The sequence below is a fragment of the Dromiciops gliroides genome, chromosome 3, assembly GCF_019393635.1.
Source record: "Dromiciops gliroides isolate mDroGli1 chromosome 3, mDroGli1.pri, whole genome shotgun sequence".
Lineage (NCBI taxonomy): Eukaryota > Metazoa > Chordata > Mammalia > Microbiotheria > Microbiotheriidae > Dromiciops > Dromiciops gliroides.
In genome coordinates, this window is record NC_057863.1 from 331665095 (window position 1) to 331689447 (window position 24353).

General features: G+C 37.3%; 1 protein-coding gene across 1 annotated transcript in view; it reads right to left on the reverse strand.

The window, feature by feature from the left end:
• Positions 1 to 24353, reverse strand: part of RABL3 (RAB, member of RAS oncogene family like 3) — a 60207-nt gene that overhangs the window by 25955 nt on the left and 9899 nt on the right. Inside the window, exons 2-4 of the mRNA XM_043998802.1 lie at positions 20099 to 20190; positions 7946 to 8075; positions 2125 to 2239 (exon numbers count right to left, since the gene is read on the reverse strand). Coding sequence (XP_043854737.1) covers positions 2125 to 2239; positions 7946 to 8075; positions 20099 to 20190 — 337 coding nt within the window. The remainder of the gene's footprint in view (positions 1 to 2124; positions 2240 to 7945; positions 8076 to 20098; positions 20191 to 24353) is intronic.

Below are 24353 nucleotides of genomic sequence, written 5' to 3' on the forward strand. Positions count from 1 at the left end.
ATTGCTCCCTTTGCTTGCTCACTCACATTCTCCTGTAGGCTCTCTTCTTCCTCACAGAGGACAGTTTTCTCTTGATTGCTAACCTTTACCTAGATTAGGCTTCATCACGTTTCCTTCTATCTCTCTTCCTCCCTTCTCCCTTTTTACGCACTCTCCAATTCTGTAATTTAGTCCCACAAACAATCAAAACAAAACAAAACAAAAAACTAACACTGATCAGTGTTGTTAAGGCAGTTGTTAATCCATGACATTTCAGGTCTGTGTCTCTACCATCACTTCTGTTTGCTTTCACTATAATCGCCTTGTGTACTTTTAGAAAGAAATCTCTTAATGGTCTTCCTATTATTGTTATGCTTGGTTCTGATATTTATTTACCTTTCCTGCACATCTGTCATCTGGAGTGTTTGCAAAGCAAATAACTGGTTCAGTCCTGGTTTATTTCTAGAAAAACTCTATTTCCTTTTTATTGAATGTCCTCTTTTTACTATTGGTTAGGCTCAGGTTTGCAAGGTACATCATACTGGGTTGCACCTTGAGCTCTTTTGTTCTTTGGAACATATTTCATTCCTCCGTGTAGTTTATGGTGTGTGCAAAATAGTCTTATTATTCAAATTTCCTTTCTTTTATATTTGAAGGCATGTCTCTTGATCACTTGCAGAATTTGTTATTGGAATTGTTATATTTCAAGACCATTTGTCTTAGAGTTTGTAGCACTGGGGTTTTTTTTTTGGTCATTTGTTGATTCTCTTGATTAGCACTCTACCCCCCACCCCCATTTCCTTCTGTTTGTAAGTTCTAGGCACTTTTCTTGTAATGGTTCTTATATTATGGTGTTCAGATTCTCTGACTTGTCATGTTGTCTGTAATCCTTAACATGTTCTTTTATGGAGACAGTGTTTTCTTTTAACATTATTGCTTTTTGCTTTTCCTTTTCCAGACTGTCCTTCATTCCCATTCAGCTAGTCTCTCTTTTGTTTCTTTGGTGAGACTTGCCACCTTAGATTCAAATTTTTCTATTCTGTCAGTTATTTCTGCTATGTAAGTTAAAAACTCATGTTTTTCCAATTCCTATTTCTCTTTTAAACCTCTTGCTATGGTTCCATACTTTCTTGGGAATACACATGTTCTTCTGTCTCATCAGATATGGATTAATTTTCCTTTGTCTTACAATATTTATTCACAGAATTCTGGACTTGTTTAGCTGATCTGGAGGCCACGTTTCCTTCTGTTATTAGCACCTTCCCTGTCGGTTTATCTGTTTGTGTTCAAGGTTTTTAATTGAGTTTTCTTCCTCCTGAGATTTCTACTAATTTCAGTCTTTTCCCCTCATTTTCCAACAACTTCCCCTTTGATGGTCTCTGGGGGTTGGACCTCAAAGCTATCTTAGCCTTCTCCCACACTGGAAAATTCCTGTTTCACCAGCCTCGATATCTGCCCCAAGTGACTTCTGGAGTGACAGAACTGATCTCAGCTGGATATTGGGCTTTTCCCCTATAGATTACACAGTCACACATACATGTCCTGCTCTAGTTCCCTCTATTCCTCAGTTCTCTGGGTGAGTGTAATTTTAGCACAGTGTGCTACTGCATTATAATCCCAGGCAGAACAAGCTTCAGGCTTTTGGTTTTCTGTGGCACTGGGAGGAGGGAGGAGAGGATAGAAGTTTTATTGTAAGCTTGTGGGTTAGCTTCTGTAACCTTGCCAGAGTGTGGTGGACAATGGATGATGAGTGAGCTTGTTAGTTCTCTGCTATTAATTCAATGAATTGTTACCTCATTAGAGTCCCTGGTGTCTTAGACCATGGAGACAGATGAAATTGCTTTATTATCTCTTGCGCCTAATTCCTATTTTGAAAAGGTCTGAGGGGCTGAGAGGATCTAGTCATTCATCTTGTTGGTGACATGACCAACTAATGTCTATACTCCATTTTGTTGGTCATAAGACATCTATTTTATTTTCATATAACTCATATATTCATATATTTTAAAAGGCCTTAAAATCAGCCTTGTATAAATGTTTTTGCAGAGCATATGCTTGAAGTTATCTCAACACTGTAATTCAACAGGTAAGGAAGATAACAATCTGAAGTTCAAGTAATTTCTTGTCTAAAAACTACATACTTACCCATTGGTAACTAACACTCCACTTGGGACCAAATCCCTGTTGACAGCTTCCAATGACCAACGATACAAATTCTGAGATGACTTCTTATTCGTTAAGTCATGCACTAGAATAATGCCTAAAATGCAACAGGAAAAAAAAATACTAGTAATTTCATGTCTCCTTTTGTTCCTAAACTTCACTAATTCCAATATGAAATTTTTTCATGAGTTGAGAATTCTAGTATCTGATTCAACATGCTAAACTAAAAAAAGGTTCCTTCACAAAAAAAGTGCTTTAAGCCCATTTAAAATCTCTTCCTTAAGTAACTGGATCGTTATTTTATAGCTTCACTTATCTGGGAGGTTTAAGGCAATGACATTCAATAGCTGCAGTGACCCCCTCATCATGAGAGAACCAGAAAAGGCTGAAATCAAGAATTTGTACCCAAAGGGTATTTACTGAGTACCCACTAGGTACTTAAAGCATTATGCCATACATAGGTACTACTAATACCACAATATTTTTTAAAAGTGCTATCATAAAACAAAACCTTATTAATTTGCTACTGGCTTATAAGAATAACAATAGCTCATATTTATATGGTTTACAAGGCATGTTCCTCACAACAACCCTGTGTGGGAGTTAGGATATGTATTACACTCATTTAACAGATAGGAAAACTAAAGCTCAGGGAGTTTATATGATTTGGCCATGGTCAGAGTTAGTAAAGCATTGGGGCTGATAGTAGGGTCAAGGTCTTCTGACATTAACTGCTGAGCTCTTTGCAAGCTGCCAAGGGAGGAAAAGGGAAGAAGGGGGTCGAGATGGAAAAGAGATTGTTATTCTTTAGTTTTGTTTAGTTAATATTGCATTCAACTTGAATCAAATTAGTTAAAAAAGTCCATTCTTAAAATTTCTTACATTTAGAACTGACATTTTCTGTAGTAAGACAATATTTCAGAGTTGAATTAAAAGAGAAAAAGGTGTATACAAGGTGAAGAAAAAATCTAAGTATAAATATTAGTGGATTTGTGAGAAAAATCTGAAAAATTTAGAATATAGGATCAATGAAACTAAGAAATATGCAAAAGTAGAATTAGTCAAAAAGCAGAATCAGTTAGAGTCCTTAAAAAACTGGCAACGAGTTTTTGTTTTTTGTTTCTTTTCCCCAGGAAGGCAGGGAAAGAAAAAAAGATCACTGATAACTAGTGGCTATAGGAAGGATGGTAATTCATAGGAAAGAGATATTGCTGATTAGAAATTCGATTTCTGCCTAATTTTTTTGAGGGATTGAAAAATCATATTGAAGATATATAAAAGAATACACCAAGTTGGTAACACATCTCAACTCCCAGATTTTTCTACTTTTGTCCATAATCCAGAATAGGATCAAAAAACTGAAATACCTCATACCCTCCAGATACAGTGGTACCATCAATTCCAAATGGGCAAAACCCTTTCTGATCTTCAAAATTACTTGCTTTTATGCCATTTGTCTAAGGCAGGCTTGCAGATCACTGCTGAATCTCATTATAGCAAACTCAACATATGTGTTACTGCTTTTTTATGACTCTGGAGCTGAAAAACAGATCTGAATGAGAAGAACAAGTGTATGCATTTGGGGAAATATGCCAAAAAACAAAATGAAAGAATAAGAAAAAGATATTAAGGGACTTTTCTGTTGACTAAGATTAAAGATTCAAACAAACAGAAATAACTCGATTCAATGAACTTTAAGTGCCTCCTAGATACAAAGCATGATCAAAGACAAAACTAAACTGTCCTTGAACTTGGGGAACTTGCTTTTTAAGGGGGATAAAAGGCATACAAAAATAACAAATACAAACAAATCCAGAAACTACTCTTTCATCTGCAAAAAATATAGGAGAAAAACAGACAGATTTGCACATCCAAACCAGTTTCTTTTTTTTTGAAACCGGGACCATATGCTTTGCTAATAAGAATTTTGTAGTTTTTCAGGATTTGAATGTGGGTCTTAGTATTCAGTTTAATTCAAACATCTATTTAGCTCCTACTGTGACTTAAGAAAAGACAGAAAGGAATAGTGTACAGAGAGTGAGCAGTCAGGAAGACCTGAGTTTGAATCTCCCCCCTGACCCTGGGCAAGTCACTCTCAGTGCCCCAGGTAGCTATCTCACCTGTATGTTGCAAAGAAGGTGCTAGCTTGTACCACTGGAGGAAGTTACTTACTGGGAGTTCCCAAAGTGGATATACCACAAATGGTTAAAAACAAACCATATATCCAAGTGTCCATATTATCAAGTCAGACTAATGTGATAACTCATTTTAACAATCTGACAAAAGTCAAGCTCATCACTTTCTGTGGAGCCCAGAGTAAAAAAATCACCTCTTCTAAGAGTATTCCTTCTAAGAGCTTTTGTCTAAGAAGCTTAAGAACAACTTCGAGCAAATAAGTTATTTTTTCTAACATAAATACCCAAAATTAACTATAAGGGATATATGAAGGAAAATGCTATCTGTTCCAGAGAAAGAACTGATAAATAGAAGTATTTATAGAATAATTTTACACATATGTGTGTATACATATAGATATATATACATGTATACACATACATATATGCACAAATATATACATGGAAATATCTATTTGTGTCTAATGGTAGCCATCTATAGGACAGGGGAGGTAGGTACAAGAAGAAAAAAAGAAATTTACATAACAATTTTGTCATATATTTGAAAGAAATAGCAAGTTGTGCATAACAGATTTGCAGTGCCATATACAATCATCTTTTTTATTGTACTATGTTACAGAAATGCTTGTTTTATCCCATAAATTTAAAATAAAATAAAATAAAGAGAAAACTCCAAATTGACATAAAAAAGAAGCTTATCCTTTGGTTATTGTCTTGTTTTATCTCTGCTCAGTAGTTCTAAAAGTCTCAATACCATGATACTTAATTTGCTGCCTTATTATGTTATAGTGGCTCCATGCAAGTTTAATGGTCCAATTAGACATTGTCATTTGCTGGAGGCTGATTGGTGGGCCATGGAGTATCTAATGTGGTAATTCCTATGTTCTTATGTAAGTTCATAAAAGGGCAAGGACTGTCCTTTACTTTTTTTTTGGTATCCCCTACAGCATTTTTCTCTAAGTCTATACATTCAGTAGGTCCTTGATAAATGATATTTGAATGTGGCTATGGCACAGTACTATAAAGAGTTATATATTCTACCAAAGGGCTATATACCTCCTGGGAAAACAGTGACACTTGGGTAACTATAGGTCAGTGAAGCACTGCGGTCAGCGCACCTGTGTCAATAAGCTGTAATTTAGTTTCAGGGTACCTTTGGCTCCCATTAAAATCAATAAAACAACAACATAGTGTCTAATAACATATGCAAAGCACTGTGATAGTCCCTGGTAAAGGTACCAGTTTTAGATAAGACAGTCTCTGACCTTCAAGAACTGACAATCTATGTAAGGAAGAGATACATAAATAACTATATTATAAAATAAACAGCAAAAGGCAAGTGAGGCATACAGGACTGTGAAATGTTAGGAGGAAGGGATCATTACTGACTGGATGAATCAGGATAAGATACATGAAGGAGGCAGCATCTGAGCTGGCCTTCAAAGGACAAATAGGAATTCAACCATCATAGGAAGGCAGGGCTTGGTTGTTTAGAGAAGAAGAAAGATAGGCCAGGCATTGGGAATAGCATTAACCAAGGTAAGAAAGTGTGGGGCTTATATAGGGGATAACCAATAGTGCAGTGAACCTATGTATGAAGTACAAAGTATGCAAAGGGGAACAGATAAAGTTGGAAAGGTAGGGTGGGACATACTGTGGAAAGTTTTGCATGCTACGTTTAAAGTGAACTTCATTTAGAAGTCAACAGAGGGGGCAGCTAGGTGGCGCTGTGGATAAAGCACTGCCCCTGAATTCAGGAGGTCCTGAGTTCAAATCCGGCCTCAGACACTTGACACTTACTAGCTGTGTGACCCTGGGCAAGTCACTTAACCCTCACTGCCAAGAAGAAGAAAGAAGAAAGAAGGAAGAAGGAAGAAGAAGAAGAAGAAGAAGAAGAAGAAGAAGAAGAAGAAGAAGAAGAAGAAGAAGAAGAAGAAGAAGAAGAAGAAGAAGAAGAAGAAGAAGAAGTCGTCAACAGAGATCCACTGAAGGGCTTTAAGAGAGGAATGAATGACATGCATAAAGAAAATTAATGAGGCAGAAGTATTGGGGATAAACTAGAGGGTGAATTCTGAGACTGGAAACAAGAAGACCATAGCAATGGGAATGAAGAAGAGAGGAGAGATTCAAGCTATTTTGTAGAGTTAGATAAATAGGATTTTTAGACTAATTAAATGTATCATGTGGACAGGGAAGAGTCGGGGATAAGGTTTCAAACACAAGAGGTTGGGTAAATGACAGTCTACTGACAAAAAAAATACCATCAGGAGTAGTACTTTTTGAGGAAAGATGAGAAGCTCAAATGCTGGGTTTGAAGTGCTGCTGGCAAAGACACGTCTAAGAAAATATTCTCTAGGCAGTTGGAAGTATGGGTTCAGGGCTCAGTTATCTGCCAAGAAGACATGAGACCACTAGAGTAGAAGTATGGTAAGAGCACAAAGAGACAAGGACAAAATCTTAGAGAACAGCCACATTTAAGGGGTGTCAGAGCAGGAGCTATAGAAGTCTCACTAAAGTAGGGTCTTTCTGAAGCCCTGGAGGGGGAAAAAAATCCAGAAGGAAGATCAACAGTGGTCAGCAATGCCAAATGCTGTAGAGGAGTAAAGGGGGGGAAAAGCCTTCAGATCTGGCACTGAGGTTCATCACTGACTTTTGAGTGTACTGTGGGATTGTGAGAGTTGGTGGGGTTAGAAACCAGACTGAAATAGGAAGGAAATTGAAGAGGGAGCAAGTGATGAGGACTTAGAGGCATCAGATGTTTTTTGTTTTTTTTTTTTTAACTTTTTCAAGAAGTTTGGCAGTGAAGGGGAAGAGTGAGATGAGATGGGATCTAGAAGGTTCACGGGAAAGTTTCTGGTTTTGTTTTTTTTTTTTAAGAATTGAATTTCACAGCACATCCATCTCACTTCTCTGCAGAGATGGTAGGTCCACCACAGGTGTGGTATACGGCACATGTTTTTTCAACACATTAATCATTTTTGCTGACTTTCTCCCATATTTTTCCTTTTTTAAAATGTTATATGGCATAGGTCTCTTGGAGAGGAATACTAGGAAAAATTTTGATGGTATAAAAAGATAACAATAAAGATTTATTTTTAAAAAAGAACTAAATCTCATTTTAATCTCAAGTTATAGTTATGAGAATGATACAGATGGAAGTAAGGACAGCTAGGTGGCACAGTGGATAGAGCACTGGGCCTAGAATCAGGAAGACCTCAATTTAAATCTGGTCTCAGACACTTACCACTGTGTGACCCTGGACAAGTCATTTAATCCTGTTTGCCTCAGCTTTTTCATCTGTACAATGAACTGAAGAAGGAAATAGCAAACTACTCCAGTATCTTTGCTAAGAAAAACCCAATGGGACCATGAAGAGTCAAACATGACTAAAATGACTGAACAACAACAGATGGAAGTACTGAGGCAACGTAAATGGTCTGATGTTATAACATATGTAGAGAAATTCGGGATCCACAAAACTGTGCTGGTCCTTGAGCTGCAAATTCAAACCAAATACGTTAGGTATTTGGTGAGCAAGCATTCCTTACTGAATGGATTATAACCCGCTAAGGTCACCTACTGTTCCATGTCAGATGATCCCCACTCCCAGTGCACATTGGGTAGGTGTCTCATTCATACTTGGGGAGTGAAAAAATCAAATACTTTACCATTTACGGAGTTGAAGAATACTGCTCGTGTGCTTTTCACACTGCTGGCACCGCCCACGGATCCTCCAACATCCCACAATTCAATATAGAAGGTCTTTTCTTCTGGTGTTCCCTCCTTATAGTCATGAACCTGAAAGGTCAAATAAGGAATTACAATAACTACAAAATAATGACTCACATGCATATAATACCTTTTGGTTACTGAGCATTTTCACATATACCATGTCATTTGATGCTCATAATAATCCTATGAGGTAGGCAGGGCAGGTGTCATCATCTCCCTTTTACAAATTAGAAAAACTAGGTAAAGACAAGGTTAAGTGGCTTGATCAAGGTCCTACCACCATTAAATGGTAGAACCAAGACTATAACCCTGATCTTACGGCTCTGATGTACCCTGTTGCCTCTCTACATAGTCTTGATTTATGCTTCTTTCTAGTGTATGCAATAGAATCACCACTACAGGTGAGTAAGTTTCCTTATACCAAAAAGAAAAAAAAATCCAGGTTTCAAACATAGAAAATAGGATCTGGAGTTTAGTTCTCCCATCATGTATCTCAGGGCTAGAAATAAAGGATCACATAAGCGATAAGTTGAAGCTATGAGAGCAAATAAAATTGCCAAGAGACAGAATTTAAAGAAGGGCAAAGACTGAACCTTGGTGAACACCCATGTTAAAAGGTATGGGAGACAGAAAGGAGTGATTTGGTGGTGTTAGGGACAGACGATGGAAATCAGAAGGGCAACAGGTGTTGGGGGAAAGGTAATAAATTTATTTATGGACACACTAGGTTCAAAACACTTGAAGTTTATATTACGTGGCATTCTTGGGTATTTGATAACATGGTCAACTTCATCTTTCCACAACTCAGCTACCCGGCAACTTCTCCTGTGTGTACCTCTACCTGGCAACCTGACCTCTCTGGGAAACCTACATCATCAGACTTTCGAAGGCCCTCAGAGTTCACTGAGTCTAAGCCCTGAGAAGGAATCTCCCCTACAACATCCCTGAGAAAATAGACATCCAACCTCCACTTTTAGACCTCCAGTGACTGGGAGCCCATTGGCTCTTGAGGTAGACCATCCCACCTTTGGATAGCTTTTCTGGGAGTCTCAATACTGTATCCAATTCTATGGACTGGGGCCAAGCAGGACAGGTATAATCCCTCTCCTATGTGATATTTCTTCAAATACTTGAAGACCGCTTGCTATCAATAACATATAACTCCTATCTACATCTAGAGAAAGAACTGATAAATAGGAGTATGCATAGAATGATCTTACATATCTATGCATATTTATATCTAATGGTAGCCATCTCTAGGGTGGGGGTGGGGGAAGGAAAAAACTTACATGATAATTTTATTATATATTTAAAAGGAATAGCAAGTTATACATAACAGATTTGCAGTTTCGTGTGCAATCACCATTTCAAAAAATTATACTATGTTATAGAAATGGTTGTCTTATTTCATAAATCAAAATAAAAATTTAAAAAAGCAATAGTCCCATTAAATCTTTTTTTTTTTTTTTGGTTTTGGTTTGTTTTGCAGGGCAATGGGAGTTAAGTGACTTGCCCAGGGTCACACAGCTAGTAAGTGTCAAGTGTCTGAGGCTGGATTTGAAGTCAGGTCCTCCTGAATCCAGGGCCAGTGCTTTTATCCACTGCACCACCTACCTGCCCCCGAGTCCCATTAAGTCTTAGTGAAAAGAATTCTTACTTCAGGTTTGGGACAAGGGGATAAGGGATTAGAGTGTAGAGAATAACATAAATAGGAATTGGTTCACCCAAGCCCTGGAAATGGAGAAGTGTGGAGAATATAGTCAATATCAGGGTGATGGCTTGGGGAAAAACATAGGGTGGGATAGATCAGAAATCATGGTGAACGATATACTTATTCTGCTTGGTGCTGAAACAGAACTGTGATCAATGGGAAGAAGTCATGGGAAAATGGAATCTGGGCTCAATATAAAGGAAGAGAAGAATTAGAGCTCTTGAAAAATAAAATTGATAGTACTTTTTGAGGTAGCATGCTGTACTTGGAATTAGAAAGATTCCCAACTCAAAATGCTTTTAAAAAGTATTTTGAAAAGTTCCACCTCAGACACATATAAGCTGTATGAACTTTAACAATTCATTTAACTTCTCTAACCCTCAGTTTCCTCATCTGTAAAACAGGGATAATAATAGCACCAACCTCACAGAGTTGTGAGAATCAAATGAATTAAAGATTTATAAAGGACTTTGTAAATTTTTAAATCACTATATAAATGCTAGCTATTATTATTAGTCCTTGTTTTATTGCTGAAGACATTCATATGGTTTAGATTACTGGAGTGAAGTAGACAACCTCCAAATCTAAAAGCCTATGATTCTGTAAAATTAAATAACGCACTCAAATGAAAGTACTTTGTAAATTTATCAAATGCTATGCAAATATGAGGGATTATTATAATTGCATCACAGTATAACAACTAATGTTCATTGTGATAACTGTGTTATTAATGTAAGGTTAAAATAGATTTATTATCCTCTGTTTATGAAGATATCCAAATATACATATAAGTAAATTTTACATCTTAAATGGTTACAATTTTGGAAAAGTATTGGCACTTGTTATCTAGATGATTTGACCATTCGGAATAACTCCTTGACTGTGAGTTCTAGATAACTAAGATTGTATGATATTCAAGTTGGTACTTTATTAGATAGTACCTTATCTAATTCTCAAATTCTTTCATGTACACCTCCCCTCCAACTCTCCAAATACATGCAGTGGGATATAGGTACAGATCCTTTGCATGCAGGACCATGTCACATGCTTCCACTGAAACCTCCACAGCATATTCTAGGCATATAGTAGTTAGTTGATCCATAAATACTTCCTGTCTTGAACAGACTTTAAATGACATGACTAAATAGTGCCTTGCAGCGCTAACACTGAGCTGTGAGATTACATTTGATTTCACAAGTGTGAGTAATTTCAAAGAGAAAGCCTGCTGTTGACATAGTAAGTGGCACCTTCTTCAAAGTCATTGCTATCCCAAAAACATAAGAAGCAATGCAAAACTAAAAGAAATGTTCTTTTTATAGAAGATGGGTCTCAGAGGACTTGAAATTTATGGTCATTAAAGATCCCACAGAAATTTTTGGAATGGCACAGTACTTCTTCACAAGCAGCACACAGATGGGCTGTTCATCAAGTGAGAAGAGGCTCCCCAACATCTTCAGTCTAAAATTCCGCTGTTATTAAGAATCTTCTCACTTGCTAAGACCCTTACATTTTTTATTAAACACTAAATTAGTATTAAATAGGTGAGATCTTTGTCCTTTTTTTAAATTGAATTTTTTTGGTTACATTTTAAGTTCCAAACTGTCCCCCTCTACTCTCCACCTGCCCCTCCACTAGAGAAGGCCACCATTTGACACATACACTTACATATGTAAAATCATACTATTTATACTTTTATTTATTAGTTCTTTCTCTGGAGGTGGATAGTATCTTCTTTCTTAGGTCCTTTGTAGCTGATTTGAATATTTATAATGCTCAGGATAACTTGATCATTCATGGTTATTCTTTGAACAATATTGCTGCTACTGTATACAATATTCTTTTGATTTTGCTCATTTCGCTCTTCATTATTTCATGAAAGTCTTTCCTTCTTGTCATTTCTTACAGTACAGTAGTATTCCATCACAATCATATACCATAACTTGTTTAGCCATTCCCCAAATGATGGGTATCTCCTCAATTTCCAGTTCTTTGTCACTATAAAGAGAGCTGCTATAAATATTTTGGAACATATAGGTTCTTTTCCTTTTCCCCAGATCACTTTGAGAAATAGGCCTAATAAAGGTATTGCTGTGTCAAAGAGAGTATACAGTTTTATAACTCTTTAGGCATAATTCCAGATTGCTCTCCAAAATGGTTGGATAAGTTCACAGTTCCACCAACAGTGTATCAGTGTTCAATTTTTCCACATCCCTTCCAACATTTGTCATTTTTCCCCTTACAAATGTGAGATGATATATCAAAGTTGTTTTAATTTTGTATTTCTCTAATCAATAATGATTTGGAGAATTTTTTCATATGACTATAGACAACTTTGATTTCTTCATAAAAAAACTGCCTGTTCATATCCATTCGACCATTTATTAATTGGGGACTCATATTCTTACAAATTTGACAAAGTTCTCTATATAACTGAGATATGACACCTCTATTGAAGAAACTGTCTATAAATTTTTTTCCTCAATTTTCTGCTTTCCTTTTAATCTTGGATATATTAGTTTTATTTATACAAACCTTTTAAAATTTAATGTAATCAAAATTATCCATTTTTATATCTCACAATGTTATTTATTTATTCATAAATTCTCCCATTTAGATGTCTGATAGGTAATATGTTCCATGTTTTTCAAATTTTGTTATAATATCTCTTTATATCTAGGTCATGTATCCATTTTAACCTTATCTTGGCAAATGGTGTAAGATGTTGGTCTGTATCTATTTTCTGCCAGACTGTTTTCTAGTTTTCTCAATAATTTTTATGGGTGAATTCTTATCCCCAAAGCTTAAATCTTTACAACTATCAAATACATGGTTACTATAATAATTTACCACTATGTATTATATGTCTACTCTGTTCCACTGATCTACCTTTCTATTTCTTAGCCAGTACCGGATAATTTTGATAATTAGTGCCTTATAGTGTAGTTTAAGATCTGGTACTGCCAAACCTCCTTCCTTTACATTTTTTTCATTAATTCCTTTGATATTCTTGATCTTTTGTTCTTCCAAATGAATTTTGTTATTGTTTTGTCTAGTTCAATAAAATATTTTTTGGTGATTTAGTTTGGTAATTTAATTGAATATATAGATTAGATAGAATTGTCATTTTTATTATATTGGTGCCACCCACCCATGAACAACTAATATTTCTCCAATTATTTAATCTGACTTTGCATAAAAAGTGTTTTATAATTATGTTTATGGAGTTTCTGGGTTTGTGTTGGTAAGTATATTTGCAGGTATTTTATGCTGTCTATGGTTATTTTAAATGGGGTATCTCTTCTTGCAGGGTTTTGGTGATATAGAAATGCTGATGATTTATGTGGGTTTATTTTATATCCTGCTACTTTGTTAAAATTATTAATTATTTCAACTAGCTTTGTAGTTGAATCTCTAGGATTTTTCAAGTATAACATCATATCATCTGCAGAAAGATATTACCTCATTGCCCATTTTGATTCCATTTTTCTTCTCTTATTGCTAGCATTGAATACTATTCGTAATAATGGGCATCCTTGTTTCACTCTTAATCTTACTGAGTAAACTTCCAGCTTATTACTATTACAAATAATGCTTGTTGATGGTTTTAGGTAGGTGCTTCTTTTTACTTTAAGGAAAAATTCATTTATACCTATGTTTTCAAGTGCTTTTAATAGGAATGAGTCTTGTATTTTGTCAAAAGCTTTTTCTGCATCTACTGATGTAATCATGATTTCTTTGTTCCATTTAAAGTCATAAGTTTTTTTTGTAATTTTGAAAAAAAAACCCCTAATTTATTAAAGGAAATTAGAGGGGTAGCTAGGTGGTGCAGTAGATAGAGCACCGGCCCTGGATTCAGAAGGACCTGAGTTCAAATCTGGCCTCAGACACTTGACACTTACTAGCTATGTGACCCTGGGCAAGTCACTTAACCCCAATTGCCTCACACAAAAAAAATAAAGATACTCTAATAAAGAACACAGGCTGTTGCAAGTGGTGACCAAATACATTTGGTCCAGGAACTGTGTCTGCTGGCTCACACTTTAAGTTCCCTTTCCAGGGACAGGCAAAGTCAGAATCCTTTTGTGGGAAAGACAGAGCAAAGGAAGCACTATATCAGTGATGGGGTAGTAGAAGTGAATGGCTGTCATCACTACTGATGAAAGCTTCCATCTCTCTCTATTTTCCTTACACTGATATTTGTTATGCTTCCCTGACAGTATTTCAGTGCCCACTGGGGTACGCAATTCTTCTCAATTCACTCTTGTCTATTAACCCTCAGTTGGATACACTTGGTTTTGTGCCCAGACTGTTTTCCCTCCTCCTTTCCACCTCAAATTTGTCTGGTGCAAATTTCATATTTCCCTGAACTTCTTTAGGGATATTATCATCTAACTCATCTTTATAATTATTTTTTCAAACTCTCCTCCATTGACTCTTTCTTCTTTACCTTGAACCACTAACACAATTATCTTGTGAGGGGAGGAAAAAACCTTTCACCTTCAATTAATCTGTTGTCCCTCTAACTTAAGGTTTTTTTAACCTCTTCTGTGTCATGGATTCCTTTGGCAACCTGATGGGATATCTGGACCCTTCTCAACATAATGTTTTTAAATGCATACAATACATAGATTGACAAAAGAAACTAATGGCAATGAAATATATACTTTTTTCCCCGTTCAAGTTCATGGAGCCCTTGAAATCTAGGAATCCTTGGCTCTAGAAACCACCCTACGTTATTTAGTCATTGTGTTTATTGTTTTCTTGCTCTCTTTATTTACATCAATCAGTTCATACAAATTTCTTTTTTACTTTTTATTTTAATTTTCTCAGTTAAGAAGCATTTAAAAAAACTAATCAGTCCTCGTTGTCCTCTTCTCTCCAAAAAAAAGAGAAAAAAAAAAGGAAAAAAGGAAAGAAGGAAGAAAACAAAGAAAGACGCCTTACTAAGATATTGTTTAAATATGCATGAGAGCATAAGGAAGTCTGGCAAAGGACATAGACAAACAGAGCAGGTTTTTTAATAATTTGTCAACTTCAGTGTACAAAAAATCCCTGTAATAACAGTTCATAGTGTCAGATACAATTTTCTTTTTTGTTCCTTATGTTTACAATGTTAAAAGTTTTTAGTATTAAAAAAGAACATATATATATATATATATATATATTTTGTGGGGCAATTGGGGCCAAGTGTCTTGCCCAGGGTCACACAGCCAGCAAGTGTCTGAGGCCAGATCTGAACTCAGGTATTCCCGACTCCAGGGCCGGCGCCCCATCCACTGCGCCATCCAGCTGCCCCGGAACATTTATATTTTAATAAAAGAGGGAGGTAGAAAGAGAATGGTGGGGGACAAAAATGGAAAAGAGAAATGAGAGAGTGGAGACAGTGAACAAGCAAGTATTCATATTCTTGAAGAATTTTATGAGGAAGTTGCAGGTTCTTCATGACGCATAGAGAAGTAATTTCAATTGAACATGAGACTTCTTTTTGTTTTTGTTTTTGTTTTGTTTTGTTTTTGCAGGGCAAAGGGTGTTAAGTGACTTGCCCAGGGTCACACAGCTAATAAGTGTCAAGTGTCTGAGGCTGGATTTGAACTCAGGTCTTCCTGAATCCAGGGCCAGTGTGCTTTATCCACTGCGCCACCTAGCTGACCCCCCCGAACATGAGACTTCTTAACAGTTACATTGATGAAACATTGGAATGGGATCCTAAGGGAGAATCAGAGGGAGGGAAGGAGGGAAGGAAGGAAGGAAGGAAGGAAGGAGAGGGAAGGAGGGAGGAAGGAAGGAAGGAAGGAAGGAAGGAAAAGGAAGGAAGGGAGGAAGGAGGGAAGGAAGGCAGGAAGGAGAGGGTGGTGGGGGGGGGGAGGAAGGAAGGAGAGGGAGGTAGGGAGGAAGGGAGGAAGGAAGGAAGGAAGGAAGGAAAAACTGGCAATCCCCTCTCTTCTGAGCTCTTCTGGTATCTTTGCTCTGGTAATTAAATTATACTGGTTAAACTTTTACATTGGATTATTACAGTCAGGTTAATGTTGTTTCTCTTATCTGGAATTGAATGAATAAAGTAGGTTTTCAAAACTCCACTACGGCAAATTTAAATTCCATGTCATGTCTGTTCCTATATTATAAATTCTTAAATAACTAAATTCTGTATGTTTGGTTATCATACAACTAAAGGGGCTATACTTGTATCATTTCCAAAATGAAGAAGTTCTGCAAAAGAAGGTTAATTTCTCTGGGTCCATCTCTTTGAGGTCTGAACCAACCTCATAGTCAACATTAATCCAAAGATTTCAGTAATTTTACCTTAAGAATGCATGTCCAACTCATTGATCACACCTCTTGAAATGAAAACTCAGCCCTTCATCATGTTGTTCACTTCTATATTTACTTGGCATCTCAGTTGAACAAAAATAAGTTAAATGTGACATAACTATTTCCAAGGCAGCTTTGGAAAGTACATTTTAATGGATCCACCTACAATCCAGAGGGCCCCACTCACAGCCTCTAATAAAACAGGAGCAGTAATGGCAATATAAAACTATTCCAAAAAATAGTCATTTCAAGGTACTTCTGTAGAAGTATTGTAAAGTCAAATTCTTTTTGAAGGAAAAAAAGTGTTAATTTTGTTAGAACAAGTCAAAATGACTTAAATTTCTATAGAATGATTTTCTTCTGAAGAGTCCTGAAACAAAAAATTACACTTTGTGTCCCTAGAGAAATGCAATTTTTTTAAAGGTGCAGGGCAGAAATGACCAGATCTAGATTATAAGATGCAGGAATGAATGGAGGATAATTTTCCGCTCAGCCCAAGCTCTCTCTATTCTTACCAAAAAAACAAAATAGATCTTAAAACTACAGAATGTTAGAACTAGCAGGGATATTTTTAGGCCAACCCTCCAATTTAATAGAGGAGGGAATTGAGGCCAGAGGAGGTTCGGCAACTTGCCCAACTAGTTGGAGGCATTTGTGGCAAGAACCCAGGTTTCCTAAGTCCTACTTTGCTGCTATTTTCTTTCTTTCTTTTTTTTTAGGTGTTTTTTTTCTTGTAAATAATATTGCATTTTTCCAATTACACGAAAAGAGAGTTTTCAACATTCATTTTTTATAAGATTTTGAATTCCAAATTTTTCTCTCTCCCTCTTTCCCCTCTCCAAGATGGCAAGCAATCTGATACAGGTTATGCATGTGCAATCATGTTAAACATATTTCCATGCAAGTCATGTTGTAAAAGAAGAATCAGAACAAAAGGGACAAACTACAAGAAAGAATTAAAAAAAATGGGAAAATAATATGCTTTGATCTGCATTTGGACTCCATAGTTCTTTCTCTGGATGTAGAGAGCATTTTCCATTACGGGTGCTTTGGAATTGTATTGGATCATTGTATTGCTGAGAAGAGAAAAATCTATCACAGTTGATCATTATACAATGTTGCTGTTACTGTGTACAATGTTCTCCTGGTTGGTGCTATTTTCACTATACCAAGTAATTCAACAGACTGTAGATATGACTTGGAACTGGTGAATATCAAATAGGCTAAAATAATCAGCCAAATAGGCTATTGATACTGCAGCTTTTCTTCCTATTTATATGCTTGGAGTTTATAATGGAGAGAACACCTAGCTCTGTGTCCACTGATTCTTATTTTGGGAAGTCTAAAGAAGATTGTAAGTCCTATTCTTTCAGTGCCATGTACTTTTTTTTTTTTTTTGCAGGGCAATGAGGGTTAAGTGACTTGCCCAGGGTCACACAGCTAGTAAGTGTCAAGTGTCTGAGGCCAGATTTGAACTCATGTCCTCCTGAATCCAGGGCTGGTGCTTTATCCACTGTGCCACCTAGCTGCCTGCTATGTACATTTTAAGTAATAGGGAGGGGGAGGGGGAGGGGCAATTACAAAGCACTTCTAACATCCCTGGTGTAGCTCTGAGAAGTCTAATTTCTTCCCTCCACATAACATGGATTCTTAAAAGTTAATAATTAAGGAAAAGGCAGTTTTCAGAAGAAGAAATCAAAGCTATCTATAGTCATGAAAAAATGTTCCAAGTCATTGTTGATTAGAGAAGTGCAAATTAAAATAACTGAAGTACCACCTCACACCTACTAGATTGGTAACAGAAAAGGAAAATGGCAAATGTTGGAGGGGAGGTGGAAAAAGAAGGACACTGAAATTGGTGGTAGAGTTGTGAACTCATCCGACAATTCTGGAGAGCAATTTGGAACTATGCCCAAAGGGTATAAAACTGTGCATATCCTTTGACCCAGTAATATCACTACTAGTTCTATATCCCAAAGAGATCAAAGAAAAAGGAAAAGGACTGTTTTGTACAAAAATATTTATACTAGCTCTATTTGTGGTGGCAAAGAACTGGAAATTAAGAGGATGTCCATCAATTGGGGAATGACTGAACGAGCTGTGGTACATGATTACAATGAAATATTACTGTGTTATAAGAAATGACAAGCAGGATGGCTTCAGAAAAACCTAGTAAACTTATATGAACTGATGCAAAGCTAAGTAAGCAGAACCAGAACATCATACACAGTAATGGCAATATTGTACAATGATCAACTGTGAATGATTTAGCTATTCTCAGCAATATAATGATCCAAGACAATTCTGAAAGACAGAATGAAAAAAGCTATCCATCTCCAGAGAAAGAACTGATGGAAGGGTCAGCTAGGTGGTACAGTGGATAAAGCACCAGCCTTGGATTCAGGAGGACCTGAGTTCAAATCCCGACTGAGACATTTGACAGTTACTTAGCTGTATGACCCTGGGCAAGTCGCTTAACCTACATTGCCCTGCCAAAAAAAAAAAAAAAAAAGAAAGAAAGAAAGAAAAAGAAAAGAACTTATGGAATCTGAATGCAGATTGAATCATATTTTTAAAAATTCTATTATTCTTGAGTATCTTGGGGTCTGTTTCCTTTTGCAAAATAGCTAAAATTGAAATGTTTTGCATGACTGCACATGTATAATCTATATTAAACTTCCTGCTTTCTCAAGGATGGGAGAGGGAGGGAGGGAAAGAATTTGTAACTTAAAATTTAAAAAAATCAATGTTAAAGATTTTTTGTTTCCATGTAATGGAGAAAGAAATCAAACTAAGTGTAAAAATGAAGGTCAGTAATTATGAAGAGCTAATTCCTTTTAATTTAATCTGTCTTCTTTGGGCCCTTAACTAGAAGGACTGTACTCTACCCATATAATTCAAATCTTAATTAGTTAGATCTCCAACTTGATTTGAATATGCCATGTCTCACCCTACCCCACCCAAGTTATTAAATTAAGGCCAGTAGTGTCACCCCCCTCATAAGACTTGCTGTTACTCCAGCAGGCTTCTAATTAACTTTAGGGTTATTTTAGTCTACTACCTTTCCTCCCTTTCCCCTTGCTGATCTCAAACATATCATTGTGGGAGGGGGGAGGCTAGAACCTCTATTTTAAAGATTATGCTCTATGAGGTTGGCTGCATGTTTACCCGGTGAAGCTAAAGGAAACATTAGGGCCTTCTTTACCTTTCCATGATTTTGGAGTGACCCTGGGATCATTCACATTATTCTGCTCTGCTCCTTCTGGAAACCAAGGTTCAGGAACAGGCATCTGTATTCCATGTTCTCTCTAATTTGTTCAAGCTTTCTGTATTGTAAGCACATAAAACTTACAACAAAATTAGTTTCACTTATGCTTGCTAATACACATAATTTTTTTGGTAGTAGTTCATAATTAAGATATAAATAGCAAGATATTAAAACAACATCCACTATACTCCCTACTCTCCTATTCCCAAACCTTCACTTTCATTCATGGCAGGAAAGGGCCAAATCAACAGAAGCAACCCAATTATTATGTGATATCTTTGCTAAGAGGATCTCAGGACTACTTGTGTGGAACAAACCAAGGTTGTATTCTATCATATGAGCAATTGCATATGCCTCTCAGCCTTATCAAAAACTCCAGGTGTGGACACAAGGACCAGGAACTAAGGCTACAACCCCAAGCCACACAACCTGGCAGGTCCAATAATAAACCAAAACAGATGTGCATTGTATAGCACTTTCAGCCAAGCCCTTATCAAAAAGTGATAGGACTTAACCTATGTACAGTTTAATATGACCCTGGAATTTATTTATTTATTTTTGTGGGGCAATGAGGGTTAAGTGACTTGCCCAGGGTCACACAGCTAGTAAGTGTCAAGGGTCTGAGGCTGGATTTGAACTCAGGTCCTCCTGAATCCAGGGCAAGTGCTTTATCCATTGCATCACCTAGCTGCCCCCTGACCCTGGAATTTAAAGGTATATAATGAATTCTGAAAGAATTCATTTCCTTAGCTTATGTAAACATTGTTTTTTGGAAAAAACTAAAATCTAAAGACTACATACTCGGACATCCACTGAGCAGCCCACGGTCCAGGATGGATTTCCCAACACCTGATTTTGACACAAAAGATGAACAAGTGAAGATTTCCCAACACCTGAAAAAGATATAAATACTTCAATTCGTGTGTATATTGGAATCCATCTTCATACCTTTCAGAACAAAACCTTGCCTCCTAATTTATGGAGATTAAAGGCATCCATCTTTAACTTTCCTCTCTTAATTAATACCTCAAAATTTCCCTATAACTGTATATATCCATCTCTATCCCATCTCCCTGTCATGACTAACTTCTTTACTTGTGCCCTTTATCTTATCACTACACAACTTCTTCAAAAGCTTACTTCAGTAACCATTCCCTCCCCTCTTTTTTTCTTTTCTTTTTTTTTTTTTGGGAGGGTGTGGGGCAATAAGGGTTAAGTGACTTGCCCAGGGTCACACAGCTAGTAAGTGTCAAGTGTCTGAGGCCAGATTTGAACTCAGGTCCTCCTAAATCCAGGGCCGGTGTTTTATCCACTGCACCACTTAGCTGCCCCATTACCTCCCCTTTCAGCTTCCCCAGCTCCATCTTCTCTCCTTCTCTCTGTCTCTTTCCTTCAAATTCTCCCTATTTACTGGTTTCTTCCATACTGCCTATAAACAAGATGCAATGGTCTAAATTTAAAAACAAAACAAAAAGAAAATATCTGCCTTTGACCTTACTGTTGCCTCAAGCTAGCTTCCTGTATCTTTCTTCTCCTCAGCCTAACTTCTAGAATGAATAGTGTCAAATCACTGCCTCAACTTGTTCCTCACTCAATCTCTCTTACAATATGGCTTCTAAACCTCCCATATGATTGAAACTGTTTCCTTAAGGGGCAGCTAGGTGGCGCAGTGGATAGAGCATTGGCTCTGGATTCAGGAGGACCTGAGTTCAAATCCAACCTCAGACACTTAACAATTACTAGCTGTGTGACCCTGGGCAAGTCACTTAACCCCAATTGCCACACACACACACACACACACACACACACACACACACACACACACACACACACACACACACAGAAAAGAAAAAAAAAAGAAACTGATTCCTTTAGGTCTCCAATGATGTCTTAATTGCTAAATCCAAATGCTTATTTTTCCCCTTAGTCCTTAGCCTCCTTGACCTATTTACATTCTCCAACACTGCTTACTGCTGTTCCTCCTGGATTCTGTCATCTCCCAGCTGCTAAGACACTGATCTCCTCTAGTTCTTCTACTTCTAAAATCTCCTCTAACGGCCGATCATCTTCCTGTCCCTCTAAGAATGGGAATTCCGCAGGTTTTGTTGCAAGCCTGCTTTTCTTATTTTTATACTCTCTCCTGGGGTGACTGCATCTGATGGTTTGGGTTCAATTGTCAATGGTTTACAAATAACTCCAGAAGACTGTATGTCCAGTGCTAATCTCTACCCTTGAATCCTGGTTCTATATCACTAGCTGCCCAGTAGACATCTTGCACACACACACACACACACACACACACACACACACACACACACACACACACACACACTTTCAAACCTGGGTCACCATGGCCAAAAATCTCATTACCTATTGGAAAACCTACTGGTGATGAATCTCTTTGTTCTTAGCTAGACTAGTCCTAAAATGACAGATTATTTCTCATAGTCCAAGTCTTTCCAGCTTTGAAGAACCTTACAGAGCTTGCACTCCTTTGGGAAACCAAGGTTACCTCTCAACCATGAAGCATCAGACTAAGATTGTTTTGGTGGAAAAGAAGAGGGCTGATCAAGTCAGAGGGGTGAGGGATCAAACATGGACAGACTGAGTGTTACACTGGTATACATGAACTATTGGAAGAAATAGAGAAAAGCCTTCAGTGAGGTTGGGTGGATTCTCTAATAGGGTGGTGCAGCAGAAAGCACACCGAATTTGAAGTCTTAAGACTCAGTTCTGAATCCTGACTGCAATATTCTACTTGTGTGCCCGACAGCAAGATATTTCACCTCTCTGGTGCTCAGTTTCCTCATCCAATGATCTTTAAGGTCCCTTTCAGTTCTAAATTCTGTGAGGCCTATGTAGTTATGATTTAGCTGAAAGACTCAAAACCAGAATCAAATATGATGAGAAGGGGGATAGTTGGCAATTTGCATGCGTGAAGAGTTTTCACTCCCACTAAAGGAACGGCAGATCCACCGACATGTTGAAGAGCACTTAACCTGCAAACTTTGTCCAACGATTAAATCAGCCATATTACTAGAGGAGCTGAACTTCATCCATGTAAATATTCTTGTTTTAAATAAAATCAGAGGACATGAAATTGTAGCAAAGTAGAGGAGAAAGATTTGCCCCTGTGCCTACAACAGTAAGAAGCACTGTTTCGTGGACCACTCGGTCACATTGCCTTGGAATGCACATGATGACTATAACAATGGATGGCCATCTGTGAGCAGAGGATGAAGTTGAGAAATTCTATGAAAACCTTGATAAAATCATCTTGATTCAGGAGCCTAGTCCCTGGTGACTTCAAAGTAAAAGGGAGAAGCCCAGTAGCAAAAGTAGTTCGAACAGTAAGAGCCTCTCCTCTGTACATCAGATTTAAGGATGGGAAATCTTCCATCCCAATCCTCTTGATTCGAAGATGGAAAAACAGAAGCTCAAAGAGGATAAGTGGTTTGCTCAAGGTCACTTATATAAGGGGTAGCATGAATACTAAAAGACAGGTGCAGAGTATGGGCAAGCGCTAAATGAAATAATCAAACAGGAAGCTGCCTTTTGATAGGAAATGTCTGGTGTCATTTTGTAATCAACAATCTATGTGCAGTCAAATCATTGCTTGGTTAGAGAAAAAAGGAGAAGCACTTACTAAGACTCACAGCATTATCTATCTAACTTAAATAAGCTGTAAAATCTGAAAAATGGAAACTGGATAAAAGACGAGTCAATTTGACAGACATTTACTGAGTGGCTACTAAGTATAAGATGCCCACTGTGTGTTAGAAGCTGGAGGATTTAAAGACAAAAATTAAATGGTCCATGCCCAAGGTTGCTTACACTTTACTGGAGGGAAATATGATGCATACAGAGAAAGAGCTACAAAATATATACAAGTAAATACAGAGCAACTTTGGTGGGAACACCAACACAACCCCTCTCCCCCAAAGCTACAGAAAAGACCTCCACTACCATTTGGCCCATGAATACACCATAGGGATTTGATGACAAAGGAGGTCATTTTATGCTGGAGGGTTGAAGGGATGGGGGATATAGTCTTTGCAAACACACAGATGATGCTGAGAGATGTAAAATAATAGTGATGATGGTGATAAAAATAATAGCTGACAGTTATATAGCTATATAGTTAGTATGTATTAGACACTATGCTAAATGCTTTATAATTATTATCTCATTTGAGCCTTACAATAACCCTGAGAGGTAGATGCTATCAGTATCTCCATTTTGCAGATAAGGAAACTGAGACAGAGAAGTTACATGACTTGGTCAGGATCACACAGATAGCAAGTGTTTGAGGCAGTATTTGAACTCAGACCTTTCCGATTCCAAGTCTAGTATACTATCCACTGTACCAACTACCTATACCTTGTTCTTCCCAAACCTAATCTTTCTTACCATGACCTTCAAACTCTACCCGCCTCACCCAGGCCATTATTCCTTCTCTAGTTACATTATTCTCCCTTCACAACTTCAACCCTTTAGTTGGAACCAGTCCAATTTGCCAGCACCTTATAGTCTTCAATCTGTTGATCCTCTGTCCCATGCTTATACCCTGTAAAACCACAACCCTAGATTCCTCTCCTCATCCATTGCCTTTGCTCATCATATGCTCCTGAAGGGAGCTAGAAGTCATTAACCCCACTCCCCGATCAAAATTATATTACCTAATCTCAAAATGGACCTTTATTATGGTAAGACCATCCTTTTACTCTTCCCTAATTGATTCTCTCACCCACTACCCACACCAGCTGTTCTAAATCTCTCCTCAAACCTCCCATAGTACCCCCCCACTTTACAAATAAGCAAGGAAAAGAAAAAGAAATTGAGGTAATTCACCAAGAGTTGCCTCCTCCCCTCTCCTCATCAGACAATCCCTTAAAACCATTTCATACTAAATTAATGAAGAGATGACTTCCCATCAAGGCTGACTCCTACACACACACACACACACACACACACACACACACACACACACACACACACACACACACTTTTTTGCCATAGGGTTTTTTTTTGGGGGGGGGGCTGTACTCTCCATATA